This window comes from Neoarius graeffei, chromosome 14 (genome assembly GCF_027579695.1).
Source record: "Neoarius graeffei isolate fNeoGra1 chromosome 14, fNeoGra1.pri, whole genome shotgun sequence".
Lineage (NCBI taxonomy): Eukaryota > Metazoa > Chordata > Actinopteri > Siluriformes > Ariidae > Neoarius > Neoarius graeffei.
This window is the reverse complement of record NC_083582.1, coordinates 66,949,930-66,970,100: the sequence shown is the minus strand read 5'-3', so window position 1 is coordinate 66,970,100 and position 20,171 is coordinate 66,949,930. Positions and strand designations below refer to the sequence as shown.

At 43.2% G+C, this 20,171-nt stretch overlaps 1 protein-coding gene across 1 annotated transcript in view; it reads right to left on the bottom strand.

Annotated features, from left to right (window-relative positions):
* The window catches only part of tcerg1l (transcription elongation regulator 1 like), a 267,113-nt gene that overhangs the window by 220,466 nt on the left and 26,476 nt on the right, over positions 1-20,171 (bottom strand). Inside the window, exons 2-3 of the mRNA XM_060940254.1 lie at positions 9,576-9,722; positions 9,154-9,325 (exon numbers count right to left, since the gene is read on the bottom strand). Of these exons, the coding sequence (XP_060796237.1) occupies positions 9,154-9,325; positions 9,576-9,722 (319 nt within the window). The remainder of the gene's footprint in view (positions 1-9,153; positions 9,326-9,575; positions 9,723-20,171) is intronic.

Here is a 20,171-nt window from a genome sequence, read left to right as displayed (position 1 = left end):
CCTGCACTAGTAGGTCATGGGAAGGTCCCAGTGTGGCGTTGACTGGAGAAGCTGTCGCAGAGCTGTCTACGTGAACACCGCGACAGAGTGAGGAGCAGTCCACTCCTCCTCCCTCTCTCGGGCATTCCCTTGGGAATTTCCCGTTAGAGAAGTAGCGAGACGAGACTCTGCGGCATGCGTTTGACCAAGTGAGAGTAATCAATGGTCAAACTCTTCAGCCAAGCGCAGCACCGACCTTCCCCTATTTTGCCATTATTAAAGATAGATTGTAACGAGTGAGGACACTCAAACCAAGGAACAAATAACCCAGTTGTTAATCCCAAAGAGCCGTAGGGAACTCGTGTTCCATGCAGCTCACTTTAATCCCATGGCTGGACACTTGGGGCAAGATAAAACACTAGCTTGAATAATGGCCCGATTCTATTGGCCAGGGATTCGCAGGGATGTCCGTCGGTGGTGTGCGGCATGCCGTGAATGCCAATTAGTAAATTCCGCATCCACTCCAAAAGCGCCTTTGCGCCCTCTTCCTCTAATCGAGACCCCGTTTGAGCGAATTGGGATGGATCTCGTCGGGCCATTAGATCGGTCAGCATGGGGATATCGCTTTATTTTATTTCTAGTGGACTATGCAACACGATATCCGGAAGCAGTGCCTCTCTGCAATATCTCAGCACGCAGTATTGCAGAAGCACTCTTCCGCTTTATCTCACGGGTCGGGATTCCAAAAGAAATCCTGACAGACCAAGGCACTTCGTTTATGTCACGCACACTGTGCGAGCTGTATGGGTTACTGGGGATTAAGTCTATCCGCACCAGTGTCTATCACCCACAAATGTGTGGCTTAGTAGAGCGATTTAACCAGACACTCAAAAACATAATCCGTAAATTCCTAAGTGAAGATGCGCGTAATTGGGATAAGTGGCTCGAGCCCCTGTTGTTCGCAGTATGAGAGGTCCCACAAGCCTCCACGGGGTTTTCTCCCTTCAAATTATTATATGGCTGTAAGCTGCCTGGAATTCTGGACGTGCTACAGGAAAATTGGGAGGAGGGACCTTCACCAAGTAAAACTGAAATCCAGTATGTTCTTGACCTGCGCACAAAACTCCACACCCTCACGTACCTAACCCAGGAGAATTTATGGCAGGCACAAGAACGTCAAAGCCGGCTGTATGACAGGGGCACGCGCCTGAGAGAGTTCATGCCAGGAGACAAAGTGCTCGTGTTATTGCCCATGTCGAGTTCTAAATTAGTTGCCAAGTGGCAAGGGCCCTTTGGGGTCACATGGCGAGTCGGGGATGTCGACTATGAGGTGAAGCAAACGGATAGGGGTGGGGCACTGCAAATCTACCACCTCAACCTTTTAAAATGCTGGAATGAGGGGGTCCCTGTGGTGTTGGCATCGATAGTCCCAGAGAAGGTGGAGCTGGGGCCGGAGGTAAAAAAGATAACATCTCGGACCACTCTGGTCCCTTGTGGAGACCACCTCTCACCGACCCAACTCACGGAGGTAGCCAAGTTGCAGAAGGAATTTTCCGACGTGTTCTCGTCCCTTCCTGGTCGTACCCACCTCGTAGAACACCACATCGAAACAACCCCGGGGGTGGTAGTGCATAGCCGCCCTTACCGCTTGCCCGAACACAAGAAAAAGGTGGTTCGGGACGAACTCAAGGCCATGCTCGAAATGGGCATAGTCGAAGAGTCTCACAGTGACTGGAGCAGCCCAGTGGTCCTGGTTCCCAAGGCCGACGGGGGTCCTTCACCCTCACGCTGCCTACGTGGCCGCCTATCGAGATGACATCATAATCTACAGTAATGATTGGCCGCGGCACTTGGAACACCTGAGGGCTGTTCTAAAGTCGCTGAGGCAAGCGGGCCTCACAGCTAACCCAAAAAAGTGTGCGATTGGGTGGGTGGAAGTACGGTATCTGGGGTTCCACTTGGGCCATGGGCAGGTGCATCCCCAAATTAACAAGACCGCAGCAATTGCGGCCTGCCCAAGGCCTAAGACCAAAAAGAAGGTGAGACGGTTCTTGGCTGGCTATTATCGTAGGTTTCTACCTAATTATTCGGATGTCACCAGCCCGCTAACCGATCTCACTAAAAAGGGGGCTCCAGATCTGGTCCAGTGGACGGAGCAGTGCCAACAGGCCTTCTCTGAGGTAAAAGCTGCACTGTGCGAGGGGCCACTTTTACACTCCCCTGACTCTCTCTCCTGTTTATTTTGCAGACTGATGCATCGGACAGAGGGCTGGGGGCCATTTTGTCCCAGGAGGTGGAGGGCGAGGAACACCCCGTGCTGTACATCAGCCGGAAACTGTCGATGCGTGAAAGCAGGTACAGCACAATTGAGAAGGAGTGTCTCACCATCAAGTGGGCGGTCCTCGCCCTCCAATACTACCTGCTGGGGCACCCTTTCACTCTCTGTTCGGACCATACATCCCTCCAGTGGCTCCACCGCATGAAGGATGCCAATGTGTGGATCACCCGTTGGTATCTCGCCCTCCAGCCATTTAAGTTCGAGGTGATCCACAGGCCAGGGGCGCAGATGGTGGTGGCAGACTTCCTGTCCCGTTGGGGGGGGGAGTCAGCTTCAGGCCGGACGGCTCCCTGGCCTGAGTCGGGCGGTGGGGGTATGTGGCAGCGGGGGCGTGGCCAAGCAGCAGTCTGTGAATGGAGGGTGGGGTCAGGGAAGGTAAGTGACTAAGTCATTCCACCTGCTGTCAATTAATGTGTGTGTGTGTGTGTGTGTGTGTGTGTGTGTGTGTGTGTGTGTGTGTGTGTGTGTTACAGGGATGGAGCATAAAAGGAGAGAGAGAGCAGAGAAAGGGAGCTCTCTACCCAACCACAATGCATGTGTGTGTGTGTGAGTGAGTGAGTGATGAAAGGAAGCAAGCTGAAAAGCCCGAATAAAAAAATATTCGTACAAATATCAACTCTTGCCTGCCGTGCTTCTGTGCTCCACCCATATCAGGAAGTATTACAATCCCATTGAGGGATAGGTATATTAGTTCGAAAGGTAGTGCTGGGCTAACAAATACATGTCACCCTAAATAAGGTGAGCCAACAATTATGTCATTAAAAGGATCTTACCAATTGACCAGGTTTTCACCATATTCAAAAAAAAAAAAAAGCAGATCATCATTTAGATGGAAAAATCTCTATATCTTTAAAATCCTATTTCCCATGAGCTGGCTACTAACTAAATCTGTCTTGAAACATCCATCCATTCATTATCCGTCCACCTATCATCCGTAACCACTTATCCTGTGCAAGGTCGTGGGTAAGCTGAAGCCTATCCAAGCTGACTATGTGTGAGAGGCGGGGTACACCCTGGACAAGTCCCCAAATCATCACAGGGCTGATACATAGAGACAAAAAAAACACTCACACTCACTTTAGAGCCATGAATTAGCCTAACCTGCATGTCTTTGGACTGTGGGGGAAACCGAAGCACCCAGAAGAAACCCACGCAGACATGGGGAGAACATGCAAACTCCACAGAAAGGCCCCCGTTGGCCACTGGACTCAAACCCAGAACCTTCTTGCTGTTAGGTAACAGTGCTAACCACTACACCACCATGCCACCCTTTAGGCCAATTTATGCTGACAACCCAGTCCTCGCAGACGGTGTCGCAGACAGTGTCTGCGTAGCCCCCCCCACCTTCGCAGACGCTCTGCGCGCACCTCCCAAAAACTGTGACCACCGCAGAAGCCTCGCAGACAGCGCCGCAGACAAGAGGGCTCTGATTGGTCCACTCTACCCGCTGTACACGCACTTCCGCTTCCCTACTTTCCCGGTTTTTGTTTTCACGACCGGCATTTTTAAAAACACGAGCGAAGATGGAGCAGCATGAAGAGCGGTTGATTGAGGAAGTATGTACATCTATACGACTCCAGTTCTAGTCATTATAAAAAAAAAAGTTCTAGTCATTATAAGTAACCGGAGGATAAACACTCCACTAACCACACCCACCAACTACTCCTAGCGATTTCGCGCCCCCTTGCGTTGTGCCGGTGAATAACATCACGCACGCCTATTCCCCCGCTCAACAATAAATTACAACTGTCTGCGAAAAGCTATCTGCGAAAGCCTTGTCGCAAGAGCATGCAGAGGCCTTTAGTCTTCAAACAGTATGGACACAATTCCATATTTTGTGGATGTCATTTTGCATTTCAAATTAATCAATAGCTACAGGGCTAACATACACGCCATTTGAGTTTATTTACATTTGTACAGACCATATAGGAACTACAACCTTTTTTAATTAAAGACTCTTTGGCAGTGGGGGCATGGCCTAGCATCAGTTTGTGAATGGAGGGTGGGGCCAGGGAAGGTAAGTGGCAAAGTCAGTGCACCTGTGGTTAATTCATGTTGTGTCTGTGTTGTTGCAGTAACAGAAGATAGAAAAGGAAGGAGAGAGCAGAGAGAGGGGTCTCTCCTGACCAGAACACGTGTGTGTGTGTGTTGCGTGTGTGAGCAGCGAGTGAGTAAACCTGAAAAGCAAGAAAATAAGTAAAATAAAAAGTGTGTGTATGAACATCAATTCCCACCCGCCTGCTGCGCTTCTGTACTCCACCCACATCAGGGACGTATTACAGACTCCTTATAGTATTTCACAAAATTGTCATTTTCGTTGTTTTCTTCCAAACAACAAAAATGCTGTGGGCAGCATGGTGGTGTAGTGGTTAGCACGGTTGCCTCACAGCAAGCAGGTTCTGGGTTCGAACCCAGTGGCTGGCGAGGGCTTTTCTGTGTGGAGTTTGCATGTTCTCCCCGTGTCTGCATGGGTTTGCTCCGGTTTTCCCCACAGTCCAAAGACATGCAGTTAGGTTAACGTGGGGTGGCCTTGGGCTGAGGTGCCCTTGAGCAAGGTACCTAACCCCTGACTGCTCCCCGGACGCTCTAGTGTGGCTGCCCACTGCTTCAGATGGGTTAAATGCAGAGGATGAATTTCACTGTGCTTGAAGTGTGCATGTGACAAATAAAGGTTTCCTCTTCTTCAAAGACCTACAAACTGATGACTGCCCTTTCTGTCCTCTATGGACATTTCCTTCTGGTCAAGAATCCCAAGTCATTCTACTTAGTAACTCTGAAAAAAATGTTTTATTAATCCAGTGAACTATTTAGTCTTGCAGAACTGTAATCATTGTCACATTCTTTACCAGTTGTTCCATCTTAATAGTAAGTGGCAAAAGGAAACCAAAAGAATTTGGTTGGATGTGAGCATTGAAGATGGTTCTGTCCACAAGCCCTACAGTACTTGCCTGATCCCAAACACTTTTTCTCCCTATGCCTTCCTTTTTCTTTTCACTTTGGTAAGGTTCATCTCATCTGTCAATAAGCTTGAGAACCTTGCAGGCTTTTTGTATGCTCTTAGTAAACTGCAACCTGATATTTATGCTATTGGGGCTTCGTGGTGGTTTGCATCTTCTGGTAAATCTTGAGGTCATGCTGGTGTATTTCTCTCTTTATTGAACTGTCTCAGACACATGGTCATATCCTGGATTGTGTTCCTGATGTGTTCAACAGTTCTTTTATGACGATCTGTGATCATTTATGATAAATATTGATCGATCAATTATTATGGTGCATCTCCATTCTTTGTCTGTTGAGTTTCTTCATAAACAATCAGTGTGTTTTTGTTGCATAACACCACGCCAAATATTACCACTTTGACTGCATTTCTAATCCAAGTACTATTGTCATGATGGCTTTCTTTATGAGTATCTAACTGGCCAGGAAACAGCCGAGTATCCATCCATTATCTGTAGCCACTTATCCTGTATAGGGTCACAGGCAAGCTGGAGCCTATCCCAGCTGACTATGGGTGAGAGGCAGGGTACACCCTGGACAAGTCTCCGGGTCATCACAGGGCTGACACATAGGTGGGGTTTACAATAGACCATATCAGCGGATCATCAGATTAACGTTTTTAAAACGATTTGCGTGCACACAGCAACACCAATACACGATTTGCGTGCACACAGCAACACCAATACACGGATACGCTCGGCTCCGCAGGCATCCTGCGCTCCAAATCACTCCACCCTGAACAGCGAGTGCCCTCTGGAGGGTGCGCACTCCGGCCCTGCGCAGCTCACAGAGCGCGTGAGTGAAGTGCACAAGCAGTGTTCTCGGGACTGAGCCGCTGTGTGTGTGATCCCAGCGCATATCACTTACCACTTGCAAGTGGAAGGATGGCAAGCCTAAAGACAATCATAACTACACAATGGGCAGTATTTGCATCAGTATTTGCAGTATTTTCATACTTTTATACTCTTTAATGAAAGGTGATACAAGGCGGAAGTCCGCGCTGTTTTTCAGCAGTTGCGTCACATGACCAACGCCAGCGAATCAGGAAGGTGGATGTCACAGTGACGTTGTCCAATGACGACGCCAGCTAGAGCTCAGCACAGCGTATCCGCGTATCTCAATGTTTACACAGCACCAGACCAGACACGATCTGGATTGAATACGTGGACGCTGGCGGATTCCTGTTTCCTGGCGTTTCCAGGCGTTTTAATGTAAACGGACAGTGCATCCGCGAAGAAAACGAGACAGATACGGTCTAATGTAAACTTGGCCATAGAGACAAACAACCATTCACACTCTCACCTACGGTCAATTTAGAGCCACCAATTAACCTAACCTGCGTGTCTTTGGACTGTGGGGGAAACCAGAGCACCTGGAGGAAACCCACACAGACACGGGGAGAACATGCAAACTCTGCACAGAAAGGCCTTCGCCGGCTGCTGGGCTTGAACCCAGAACCTTCTTACTGTGAGGCAACAGTGCTAACCCCTACACCACTGTGCCACCCCAGCTGAGCATCCAATTATCCAAAAACTTTTAATGCAATGTAATGAGAGACCAATGAAATATTTTATCCCACTACCATGTGGTTATTTGTGGTTGGCAAACAAAACATGCATACAGTGCAGATAATTATATACCGTATGTGTCACATGATGTTTTGGGCAGCATGGTGGTGTGGTGGTTAGCACTGTCGCCTCACAGCAAGAAGGTCCTGGGTTCAAGCCCAGTGGCCAACGAGGGCCATTCCGTGTGGAGTTTGCATGTTCTCCCCATGTCTGCGCGGGTTTCCTCCGGGTGCTCTGGTTTCCCCCACAGTCCAAAGACATACAGGTTAAGCTAATTGGTGGCTCTAAATTAACCATAGGTGTGAATGGTTGTTTGTCTCTATGTGTCAGCCCTGTGATAACCTTGTGACTTGTCCAGGGTGTACCCCGCCTCTCGCCCATAGTCAGCTGGGATAGGCTCCAACTTGCCTATGACCCCGTTTGTTGCCTTCCTCGCATTCAAACTGATTCGAGCCGTGCCGTCCAAAATGGCAGCGTCACATGACTTGGTCACGTGAGTGAAATACCTCAATAGGATAAGCGGCTACAGATAATGGATGGATGGCTGGATGGATGATGTTGTTTTGCTCAGTAACTGTGTTCTAACAATGTTTATAAAAGGTCACTGAAGCCAACCGTTATAATTCTGCCCAGGCATCAAATGAACACATCCATAGGCTATCAGCTTCTATCATGAGAAACAGAATTAACTAATCGGTAGAATGTATTTTCCCCCATTTCTGTTGTTAATCATTAGCCAGCTAGCCACACTTTGAGGGTAGAGATATTAAAGTGACAGTCGCTCTATTTCTTCTGCAGGAAGACAAATATTTCAAAGCTATTCCACAAAATCGAGTCGTACATGAGCTGATAGACAACGAGGCGCGTAGCACCGAGACGGCTATAAACCTATGTATGATGAGATTGAGTAGAATAACTGTTTTATTCTATCCGCATTCACTGGATGTTGAGAAACAGAGCATTTTTTAAAATTTTTTTCCAAATTCGATAAATAATAACTTTACACAAAACGTCCGACAAAATCATTTCCGCTTAGAATGTAAACAAACCGGCGAACTAACAGTAGCAGTTGGTGAAAAATGCAATGATGGTAATAATAATAATTACTGAAAAATAATAAAGATATGTTCTTACCATCAAATACTTTTATGGTAAGAACACAAGAGTGTTTTATGTTCTTTTTTGTATTTTTGGGGGGTTTTGTTTTGGAGTAGAGTTTTTATTTCATCCTCAGTTGGTTCAGCAACACGCTCCGCCATTTTGTTTTTCTATACTCAAGGTATATGAGCTGATAGCCTAGTAGTAGAGTAGCCAATCAGAGCGCACGATTGCTCATATCCAGTGAATGTAGATAGAATAAATCTGATTATTTCACACACACACACCCATTACTAGCATGTTATTTTAATCATTTTCAGTGCAATTGTCATAAATTAATTTACTACACCTACTAATGTTGCTAATATGACAGGATTGGTCAAAAGAAGTAGGACATGCATTAAATAATGAAATGAAAACTACTGAACATCACCACCACACCTACTGCCTGTCATCCACCCAAAATGCATGAATGTGTCACACGTATCTATTTAATTGTACAGATGATGAAATGATTTAATTTACCATATTTCATTTTCTCCATTGAAATCAGGTTCTGGCTACACTACAGTGTCGTATACAGTACACAAAGCACGACTCGTTTCAAATCTTCCCACTTTCACAGTCCTTCTTGCAGTAACACAAAGTTATCCAGAAAGGTGATTTTTGTGATCTTTCAAAGACTAATCCTTCAGTATCAGTCTATTAGACCTGCAATGGAATTCATCTCTCGCCAGATACAAGGCGACAGAGAGGATTGTACCCAGGTTGCTGCTGCAGAGGAATGGACTATTATAGACATCTAAGCCACGCAGGTGTGCACCTATAACCCACATCTACTTTCATCCCATATTGGGAGACCTTCATTTGACCTGTATACATGTTTACTCCTTTTACTTCCCTGCTCTAATGCCTTCAAAGCAACGTCTGAAAACCATGGTTGTCGATACACAAAGCTTTTCTTCCTACCACCGTTTTTCTCTTTTTTTAAAGCATCATAAAATGAAGGCTGACAGCCTGATAGCTTCGCTTGCAGTAAAATATTCGGATTCAAATCCAAGAGAATGGGGATGAAAATATGAGTGGAGAGCGATAAAACCTGTGGATTAAAGCAAGACTGACAGTGGGCAAACAGGCCAGAAGAATAAAGGATTAGAAAATTCTTCCTCCTACCTGAAATACGCCTTGGTGTCAGAAACAGTGTGTGGAAATTCCTGGAGGCAGCTGCTGGCCTCGATATGCTCATTGCCACTCGGTTTGTCATTAGCACTGGCTTTTCCTGATGCTGAAAAATTCCCATGTCCTCTGGCCCAATCCAGGTCTCCAAAGCATTATTTAAATAAACCTATAAGTGTGAGAATAAAGTAAAATGCTGAACAAACCTAAAACGCTACGCTTGACTAATAATGCATGTAATTGTATGTGCCACAAATAGAATTAAATTCTCACTAGAGATGTTCAACATAGAAAAACTGCTTGCTGTTTTTTTTTAGACAGATCTAATTAACCTTTATGAGTAGAAAACATCTCCTTACATCAACATACAATGTTTACACCAAGTTACAAAGCACTTATAACACAGTGCAGTGTGTTACCTTGTAGTCAGGCGTGCGTTTTTCCAGCCAGGATTTGCCGTAGTGTGGGTGAAGTACAGTACGATACACAACGGGGAACACAGGAACTAGATCAAAACCTGGAGACGGCTGAAATCCCAGCATGGGAGGCCTCGACGTAAGCTCCCACTGAAAGACAGACAGGGCAGATTTGAAGGATACATTCATTGATTTGACATTCATATGAAGTGATAGATTTTTTTAATTATTACATGTTTCAGTGCTTGTATCATTCCAGTATAAGGACATAAGAGTCAAGTGTGTTAATATGCAAAATCGCCTAGTGTGAGCACAGCGATCATCTGTTTATCAGTCTAAAATCAACGACATAATAATTACCACACTCCCTGGAAATGAGCTTAAATTGATACTTTAACATAAAACAGGTATAGTTTTACCTTAAAAGGGTAGCACTATGTTAAACACATGTTAGAGCTTAATTATGGTCTTGTTGTTTATTCAGAAACGTGCAAGTTAGATGCTTATATGTATAAGACCTATGCATTATGCATCAAGCTTAATTCATTCATTATAATTAATAATAGATTTGTACCAGGGGTTAAAATGGGCTGCGGGTGTCCAGGGTTCAGCCTGAGCACATAGCCCTATGCTTTTCTATGTCATCAGGAGGCGTTCAGCTTTGTAAATATGTGTATTTAATCTACCCACATTCACTGGATATGAGCAATCACGCACTCTGATTGGCTACTCTACTACTACAACCCCGATTCCAAAAATGTTGGGACAAAGTACAAATTGTAAATAAAAAAGGAATGCAATGATGTGGAAGTTTTATTCAGAATAGAACATAGATGACATATCAAATGTTTAAACTAAGAAAATGTATCATTTAAAGACAAAAATTAGGTGATTTTAAATTTCATGACAACAACACATCTCAAAAAAGTTGGGACAAGGCCATGTTTACCACTGTGAGACATCCCCTTTTCTCTTTACAACAGTCTGTAAACGTCTGGGGACTGAGGAGACAAGTTGCTCAAGTTTAGGGATAAGAATGTTAACCCATTCTTGTCTAATGTAGGATTCTAGTTGCTCAACTGTCTTAGGTCTTTTTTGTCGTATCTTCCGTTTTATGATGTGCCAAATGTTTTCTATGGGTGAAAGATCTGGACTGCAGGCTGGCCAGTTCAGTACCCGGACCCTTCTTCTATGCAGCCATGATGCTGTAATTGATGCAGTATGTGGTTTGGCATTGTCATGTTGGAAAATGCAAGGTCTTCCCTGAAAGAGACGTCGTCTGGATGGGAGCATATGTTGCTCTAGAACCTGGATATACCTTTCAGCATTGATGGTGTCTTTCCAGATGTGTAAGCTGCCCATGCCACACGCACTAATGCAACCCCATACCATCAGAGATGCAGGCTTCTGAACTGAGTGCTGATAACAACTTGGGTCATCCTTCTCCTCTTTCGTCCGAATGACACGGCGTCCCTGATTTCCATAAAGAAGTTCAAACTTTGATTTGTCAGACCACAGAACAGTTTTCCACTTTGCCACAGTCCATTTTAAATGAGCCTTGGCCCAGAGAAGACATCTGCGCTTCTGGATCATGTTTAGATACGGCTTCTTCTTTGCACTATAGAGTTTTAGCTGGCAACGGCGGATGGCACGGTGAATTGTGTTCACAGATAATGTTCTCTGGAAATATTCCTGAGCCCATTTTGTGATTTCCAATACAGAAGCATGCCTGTATGTGATGCAGTGCCGTCTAAGGGCCCGAAGATCACGGGCACCCAGTATGGTTTTCCGGCCTTGACCCTTATGCACAGAGATTCTTCCAGATTCTCTGAATCTTTTGATGATGATATGCACTGTAGATGATGATATGTTCAAACTCTTTGCAATTTTACACTGTCGAACTCCTTTCTGATATTGCTCCACTATTTGTCGGCGCAGAATTAGGGGGATTGGTGATCCTCTTCCCATCTTTACTTCTGAGAGCCGCTGCCACTCCAAGATGCTCTTTTTATACCCAGTCATGTTAATGACCTATTGCCAACTGACCTAATGAGTTGCAATTTGGTCCTCCAGCTGTTCCTTTTTTGTACGTTTAACTTTTCCAGCCTCTTATTGCCCCTGTCCCAACTTTTTTGAGATGTGTTGCTGTCATGAAATTTCAAATGAGCCAATATTTGGCATGAAATTTCAAAATGTCTCACTTTCGACATTTGATATGTTGTCTATGTTCTATTGTGAATACAATATCAGTTTTTGAGATTTGTAAATTATTGCATTCCGTTTTTATTTACAATTTGTACTTTGTCCCAACTTTTTTGGAATCGGGGTTGTAGGCTATCAGCTCATATACCATGAGTAGAGAAAAACAAAATGGCAGAGCGTGTTGATGAACCAAGCGAGGACAAAATAAAAACTCTACTCGAAAACACAACCACCAAAAATACAAAAAAGCAACAAAATATTGAATGAAAGTATTTGATGGTAAGAACATATCTTTTATTTATTTTTCAGTGATTTATTTATTATTGCATTTTCCACAAATTGATACTGTAATTTCACCGGTTTCTTTACATTCTAAGCAGAAAAGATTTTGTCGGACATTTTGTATACAGTTTTTATTTACTGAATTTGCAAAAAAAAATGCTCTGTTTCTCAAAATCCAGTGAATGCAGATAGAATAAAACAATTATTCCACTCAATCTTGTCGTACATGGCTTATAGCCAACTCAGCACTACGCTCCTCGTCGCTGTCAGCTCATGTACGACTTGATTTCATGGAATAACTGTTATTTTTTAACGCATATCTTATTGTTAATAATTCAAACAATGACAAACATTTTATTTGTAGCTATAGAAAAAAACAGCTGATCTTTGTGACGAAAGAACTTGCAAACATCACAACTTTTAAGGGGTTGCTCTTTTCTCTGGGGATGTTTTTTTTTTTTCTTTAAAGGTTCCTAGCAGTTCAGTAACCTCAGTCACTTGTTAGGACTGGGGACTGTTTTGGCCTCTAGAGGCCGCTGTTATTGCTTTATCTTGTCATGTTTGTTTTGGCCTCTAGAGGCCGCCACTGTTTTCTGTGTTTTGTGTTTGTTTTGACAGCCTTTGTTTTTCATGTGCTTTTGCCTCACCTGTTCCTTATTTCCTGCCCCGCCTAGTTCTAATTGCCCTGTGTACAAATACTTCCTCAGTTTGGTCCCCAGTCATGGAGTCTTTGTGCTGTTATGTTATCACCTGAGAGCTCTGTTCCAAGTTCTTTGTCTTTGTGGTCTTTTGTACTTTTTCTTGTGGACGTTTTGGACTTTGTGTTTACCATTTTGGGATCTTCTGAGCGTTTGGATTTTTGTTTTGACTTTGAACTTTTGGATTTTTTATTTTTCTTGTATATCTTCTGAGCGGGCGGCACGGTGGTGTAGTGGTTAGCGCTGTCGCCTCACAGCAAGAAGGTCCTGGGTTTGAGCCCCGGGGCCGGCGAGGGCCTTTCTGTGTGGAGTTTGCATGTTCTCCCCGTGTCCGCGTGGGTTTCCTCCGGGTGCTCTGGTTTCCCCCACAGTCCAAAGACATGCAGGTTAGGTTAACTGGTGACTCTAAATTGACCGTAGGTGTGAATGGTTGTCTGTGTCAGCCCTGTGATGACCTGGCGACTTGTCCAGGGTGTACCCCGCCTTTCGCCCGTAGTCAGCTGGGATAGGCTCCAGCTTGCCTGCGACCCTGTAGAAGGATAAAGCGGCTAGAGATAATGAGATGAGCTCTTCTGAGCGTTTGGATTATACTTTTGTTTTTGCCTGGGATTTTGTATATTGTAAATAAACTGTTTTTTTCTACTCTACTTTTGCCTCACTCCTCTGCACTTGAGTCATTCCCCTGGTGGCCTAGTGGGGGTTTGCTGGATCACTACACCAGCAACCTGGGTTCAATCCCCAGCAAAACCCTAACATCACTTGTCTGTCAATCAGATAGCAACTGAAACATTTAATAACAGAATGTAAATCGATCTGATAATCTGCTTAAACAATGTTTCCATTTTAATATGTGATAGTTTGAGGCAGGTTGCCTCCGATATTTGGTAGCCAGCTAATTATTACATATATAGCTCTTACTATTATCGCTAGCAAGCTTTAGTTGGAGGGCGGCACAGTGGTGTAGTGGTTAGCGCTGTCGCCTCACAGCAAGAAGGTCCAGGTTCGAGCCCCGTGGCTGGCGAGGGCCTTTCTGTGTGGAGTTTGCATGTTCTCCCCGTGTCCGCATGGGTTTCCTCCAGGTGCTCCGGTTTCCCCCACAGTCCAAAGGCATGCAGGTGAGGTTAACTGGTGACTCTAAATTGACCATAGGTGTGAATGTGAATGGTTGTCTGTGTCTATGTGATGACCCTGTGATGACCTGGCGACTTGTCCAGGGTGTACCCCCCCCTTTCACCCGTAGTCAGCTGGGATAGGCTCCAGCTTGCCTGCGACCCTGTAGAACAGGATAAAGCGGCTAGAGATGATGAGATGAGAAGCTTTAGTTGGAGTTAAACTGTCAAGCAAGCTAGCATATGTCAAAATCTCTCAAGATTGTCAGGGCAATTGTGGTGTGAGCAGAATATCAGAGCAACTCAAATTACACCATGGCTCAATGATGCAGGCTAGTTTGACCATTTCCTAGCTATAACATTAATTGCATACTTGCCAACTCGACCGATTTCATGCAGTAATCTATCGCTTATTTCAAACACTCATAACTTGCTATAGCAGTGACAAAATAACTATTAAAAATGCATTCCTATATTTAATAAAATGAGAAATAGAATTTTGATGATAAAAAATGTGCCTTCAGTTCTCCTTTAAATATGGCACTCAGAATGCAGGAGAATGCACCATTTTACTTTTTTTTTTTTTTTTTTTCCAAAATTTTTCAGGGAGGGACCCCCTAAAAGGGCACGGGTGCGTCATGCAATCTGATCTACGGATTTTAATTCTCTTGGAGTTGGCAAGTATGTAATTAATGAAAAGGAACTAACTTTGTCAAGCTAGTCTTTGTCTTGGTTCTCCTGGAATCAAAGCTTATTTTAATTTTACTTTATTAAGCCTTATTGCGGGTGGCACAGTGGTGTAGTGGTTGGCACTATCGCCTCACAGCAAGAAGGTCCGGGTTCGAGCCCCGTGGCTGATGACGGCCTTTCTGTGTGGAGTTTGCATGTTCTCCCCGTGTCCGCATGGGTTTCCTCCAGGTGCTCCGGTTTCCCCCACAGTCCAAAGGCATGCAGGTGAGGTTAACTGGTGACTCTAAATTGACCGTAGGTGTGAATGTGAGTGTGAATGGTTGTCTGTGTCTATGTGTCAGCCCTGTGATGACCTGGCAACTTGTCCAGGGTGTACCCCGCCTTTCGCCCAGTCAGCTGGGATAGGCTCCAGCTTGCCTGCGACCCTGTAGAACAGGATAAAGTGGCTAGAGATAACGAGATGAGAAGCCTTATTGCACTCCTATTTTCTCTTCGATAATGTGTGTATCAATGTGGAAGTTAAAATTGTTGGTAGCCTGTGTATTTTTTTTATTGTAATATTGTCAGATGTAAATTAATTCCAGTTTAATGTAACTATTAAAGGACTGCTCTATTCATATTCTTTTACGTTATTATTCTCTCCTGACTTTAATGGGAACAACGCCAGTCCTATCACTGATTCACATACACAGTAGAGTGCACTTACAGAAAGGTTTTACTGTCATCAGCTGTAGTTTTTGCCCACTGCCAACAGGATCTAGAATGACTTTGATTAGCATTCTAGTGTTCTGAGCAGTGTTGTCACACCTTGTTACCTCGCCCAGAGCAGAGTCCACCAGGGGGTGAGGTATAGTTTTCGGTCGGGTTTCTTTGTTGGTTTCTTTGGTTTTTTTGTTTACGATATTACGAGAAAACAGCTGGATTGCTTAATGAAACTTTCAGGATAGATGGGCATTGGTTTCAAATCAACCCTCCAACATTTTGAAGGTCATCCGGTCAAGGTCACCAAAAAGGTCGAAATCGTTTTTGTTGTGGCTACTGCCTCATATAGAGGCGCTAGCCACTATGTCATCATGCTGCAAGAATGTAAGAGTATAACAATCGTGCACTGCACTGCGCATACACGTGTTCCGATTAAAATGGCCAGTGAGTGTATACAATTCGGTTCTCCATTCGAAATAAATGAACTAGACTAAAGAAATCGCTTTCAGACATGTTTATGCTTATTACTGAGGGAAAGTGTGTTCCTATTTTAAAACATACTCCAGGTTGTCCCCCTTTCCTCGCCTTCTTCAGCCAGTGGTCCCATCTGTGATGTAGATGTGACGCACTTCTGAGTTGTTACAGGAAGTTGTCGAAAAGAGTATTGAGACCACTGAGCTCTAGCGCCGGGCCAGTTCTGGGAAATAAGAGTTTGGGTCATGGCGACAGCATGTGTATGTCAGCCTCGGTTTGGAGGTTTCAGTTTCAAAAACTGTAAGAGGTAAGAGTAGAATAATATAAAGTACAGACACTTGGTATAATTTACTTCTGTGATTTTTAAATTGTTCATTTTTGGATTACGCTTCATTTTTGTGGCTACTGCCTCATAGAGTAAATATATATGCTATATTTACTGTATGGACATGGGATCAGAAAACTATTTTATTTATAAGCAGTAGCCACATGGGTCCATGTGGCTACTGCTTATAAATAAAATAGTTTTAGTATCTAGTTTTGTTTTGTTTTTTGCAATATCTTCCTTCATATTCATCATAAGTGCGACCGGGCAAGGCTTGTTTCGCCTGGCAACACTTGTTAGATTTCACTTACAGTTTGTCACATTAAATCAATCAGGTATGTGCACCCATGGCAACCCTGAAACCATTTGGGGGAAAAAAATTATATCCCATCAATTTGCTAACTTTAACTGACTACGTTTAACTCAACGAGACTGTTTTATTTTAGCTAATGCTAGATTTGATAAGCATCAATTCCAGTCGTTATTCCAGGAAGACTAGATAAATTATAGCTAATGGTAATCATCAGTTAATTGATGATTAACCATATTGATGAATTTTAGTTCAGAATTTAAGACAAATGTTTAAGTATGAGTAACATTAAACTCATTAAACCTGCAGTAGTCACTTGACACTCACTCGCTAAGACTTTACCGGAAAGAGCATTCGTTAGTGTATACAAAAGTGACTCATTTAGACGTTCCCAAATTAAAGCAAGACGGCCTTTCGATTTCATAAAATCGGTGAAATTTAGTTCCCTCTGAAATTTGGTCATTGTGATATATGTTTATTTCTGTAACATCTCACAAAATATCAGGCCATTCTGTGGCTGGGAAGTTATTTAATTTGAGGGGATTCCCGAGCAAATGTGCATGAAATCACTCGCTTCGCACAGTCAAGCAGACAGAGGAAATCCGTGTGCATGCGCATACACAGGTTTACCTTGACCATGCACTGACAGTTCAATCATTCTGTCACTAAACAAACAGCTGATCACACCGAGGCGGTCGCTGACCGCCAATGTTTATTAGTTTGGTTCTGCGTTTCCTTTCCTTCACAACATAACGTCTTTTCTTCTCGCTTTCCATTTCTGTCGTCAGTCTTTCACGTTTCATTCGCACATTCACGTTCTCCATTTTTCTCTCCTGTTTTAAATTTGTATCCCACAATGCCTTGCATAAACAGGGAAAGCCAGCCACGTGATGCGTGATGTGGTATCTTGTATTGGGTCATGATGAAGCAGGAAAAAATAGCGGAGCATTTAGGGCCACATTGCCCTAAATTCATTAATTGTTCGATTTAAAAAATAATAATAAAATTAGAAGTCTGTGATTCAAATTCAGTAGTTTTTGGTTCACTAAACAAAATCATTGGGTGTAAGGGAAAATTCTTTTTATGACCTACACTTGAAAAATCTGAAAGGCAGTCTCCCTTTAAGTATTTTTGTGACCAATTTTTATGTTGATTGTTGCCTATGCTTTAAAAGGGTGTCAGTAATTACATAGTTAAGTCTATTGAGGACACACAAGAACTTTGGAAAACTACTTCAGAAATGGTCTCAAGTTAAACAGAACTGGTCCACAACTATCATTAAATGATGATCACTAATGCATTAGGAACTTGGAATGGGGTTTCAAAATCACACCCTGCACCAATATCTGGAGAGAATATAAACACGGTGGGGTTTTGGCTGAATTTCAAGGCAGATGCATGAGGGGTGTATTTATGCCAAGGACATTCTCAGTCAGACAGCAGTATTATGGTTTTGAAAACTTTCTGAAACAGAAAGAAAGTGAAAAAGTATATACGTAGACTTGTCAATATCAAGGGCAAATATAAATGTGAGGTGTAAAATGTACTGCTGGGAATGTGTAATGAGTTTCAATTGTGGAAGCACAGCCGACAGGTAATGATTGTGTGTGGGGGGGGATTTGATGTATACTTTTGCAATATGTAATCATTTTGTGCTGAAAGTCTTGATTCTAGGCTTGTGTTCTGTTTGATTTGTTCTTGATCAAATAAAGTTTCAGGTTTTGTACTGTGAAATTCAATCAATAGATATATTGTGTAATGGAAAAAGAAGAATGACCTTTGCTAAAAAGTTCAATATAGCTTGTTACTTGCAATTTTTAAAGTTGTGTATTACATTTTTCACTCTCTTTCCAACCACTCATCCTCTTTTATTACAAGTTGTCAGAATAACCCTTGAATGAAGAACTTTGGATATTTATACAATTATCATCTTTACAGCTATAGCCCAGTCAATAAGGGTTTTACTTGTTGGATTAAGGTATCACATTTCCTCACAACATTTTACCTCAGATTTCCTCACAACAGACAGTCTGATCAATAATATACTGATAAAAAAAATGTTGAAATGAAATCACAAGAGCATGAAATTGCCTGGATGCGTTTAAAAATGTGCATGCAATAATCTAAAATCAGTTTGAGACTGGGTTAGTTTTAGGATACTTTTTATGACTGAATTTGTATGAAATCCAGTAAAATCCAGTTCTACTGGATATAAAGTGTATTTGATTAAAAAAGTTATCCTACAATACTGTGCAAAAGTTTTTGGCACATGTAAAGAAATGCTATCGACCAAAAATGGCTTAAAAAAATTATGAAATGAAATGTTTCAACATTAAAAAAATGCTATAAACAGTAAGCAGTAAGCCATAATAAATGAAACAAAGTCAGTATTTGGTGTGAGATGAGCATTTGCTTTAACAAATAAAAATAGCAGTCTCAGGTCCAATGAGTGCAGTTTTATGCGGAAATGAGCTGTAGGTTTTACTGAGCATCTTCCAGAACCAGCCACAGTTCTTCTGGACACTTTGACTGTCACACTCGCTTCTTCATTTTGCACCAAAACCCAGCAGCCTTCATTATGTTTTCTTTTTTAATCTGAAAAGTGCTCTCTTATATAATATGCTGCTCAGATACAAACAATTTTTTCCCTTTAACATTTGATTTTGTGCTGGAAAACGAACGTTTGGACTCTAAAATGCTTTTGTACCGACTCGATAATGTAGAAGTCATAAAATGGAAATCTATAACAAAGTTTGTATGCGAAAAATAGGATGCCTAAGACTTTTGCACAGTACTGTATATCTCAATAAATTCCTTTACATGAAGGAAGAAAACATGATATGGTGTGCTGTTGTCATAAAATAACCCTTGACAGGATTACCAAAGTAAGGTATGTTATAATTCCTATCTCACAGCAATTTGCTCACATTCACCATTTTTGAATGATGTGTCATACTTTTTTTATCTGTTTACATCTGTTTGCTATATCTCATCTCATCTCATTATCTGTAGCCGCTTTATCCTGTTCTACAGGGTCGCAGGCAAGCTGGAGCCTATCCCAGCTGACTACAGGCGAAAGGCAGAGTACACCCTGGACAAGTCGCCAGGTCATCACAGGGCTGACACATAGACACAGACAACCATTCACACTCACATTCACACCTACGGTCAATTTAGAGTCACCAGTTAACCTAACCTGCATGTCTTTGGACTGTGGGGGAAACCGGAGCACCCGGAGGAAACCCACGCGGACACGGGGAGAACATGCAAACTCCACACAGAAAGGCCCTCACCGGCCCCGGGGCTCAAACCCGGACCTTCTTGCTGTGAGGCGACAGCGCTAACCACTACACCACCGTGCCGCCCTGTTTGATATATATGTGTGTGTCTGTGTGTGTTATTTACCAGCTGGGAGGTCTGTATCGTGAAATACTGTGACCGAGGTCTTGAAAGTACTGAGCAAGGCCCTCTGGGCCGAGGTCAGTATTCAAGGCCGAGGTCATGGTATTTCACCTTACGGACCGACCTTAAGCTGGTAAATAATATTTTTATTTTTTTCTTTACCAAATTCTAACAGAAAACGGGAGCACCCGAATGGGAAAACCAAGCCGAGCCGCCATTTTGAATCCTCATTCACAGCTGTAATGCAAATGGCTTCCTCCTCGGTATACAAGTGCACTTCCATGGCAGGAAAAAAAACTACATTTTGCCGCCTATGTAGTCCCCTATTTATACAAGCAGGAGTCATTCAGGAGTCAGCCATGTTTTTGCTTGGCATTAGCAAGTTACAGGTTTTTAGCTTTCTCC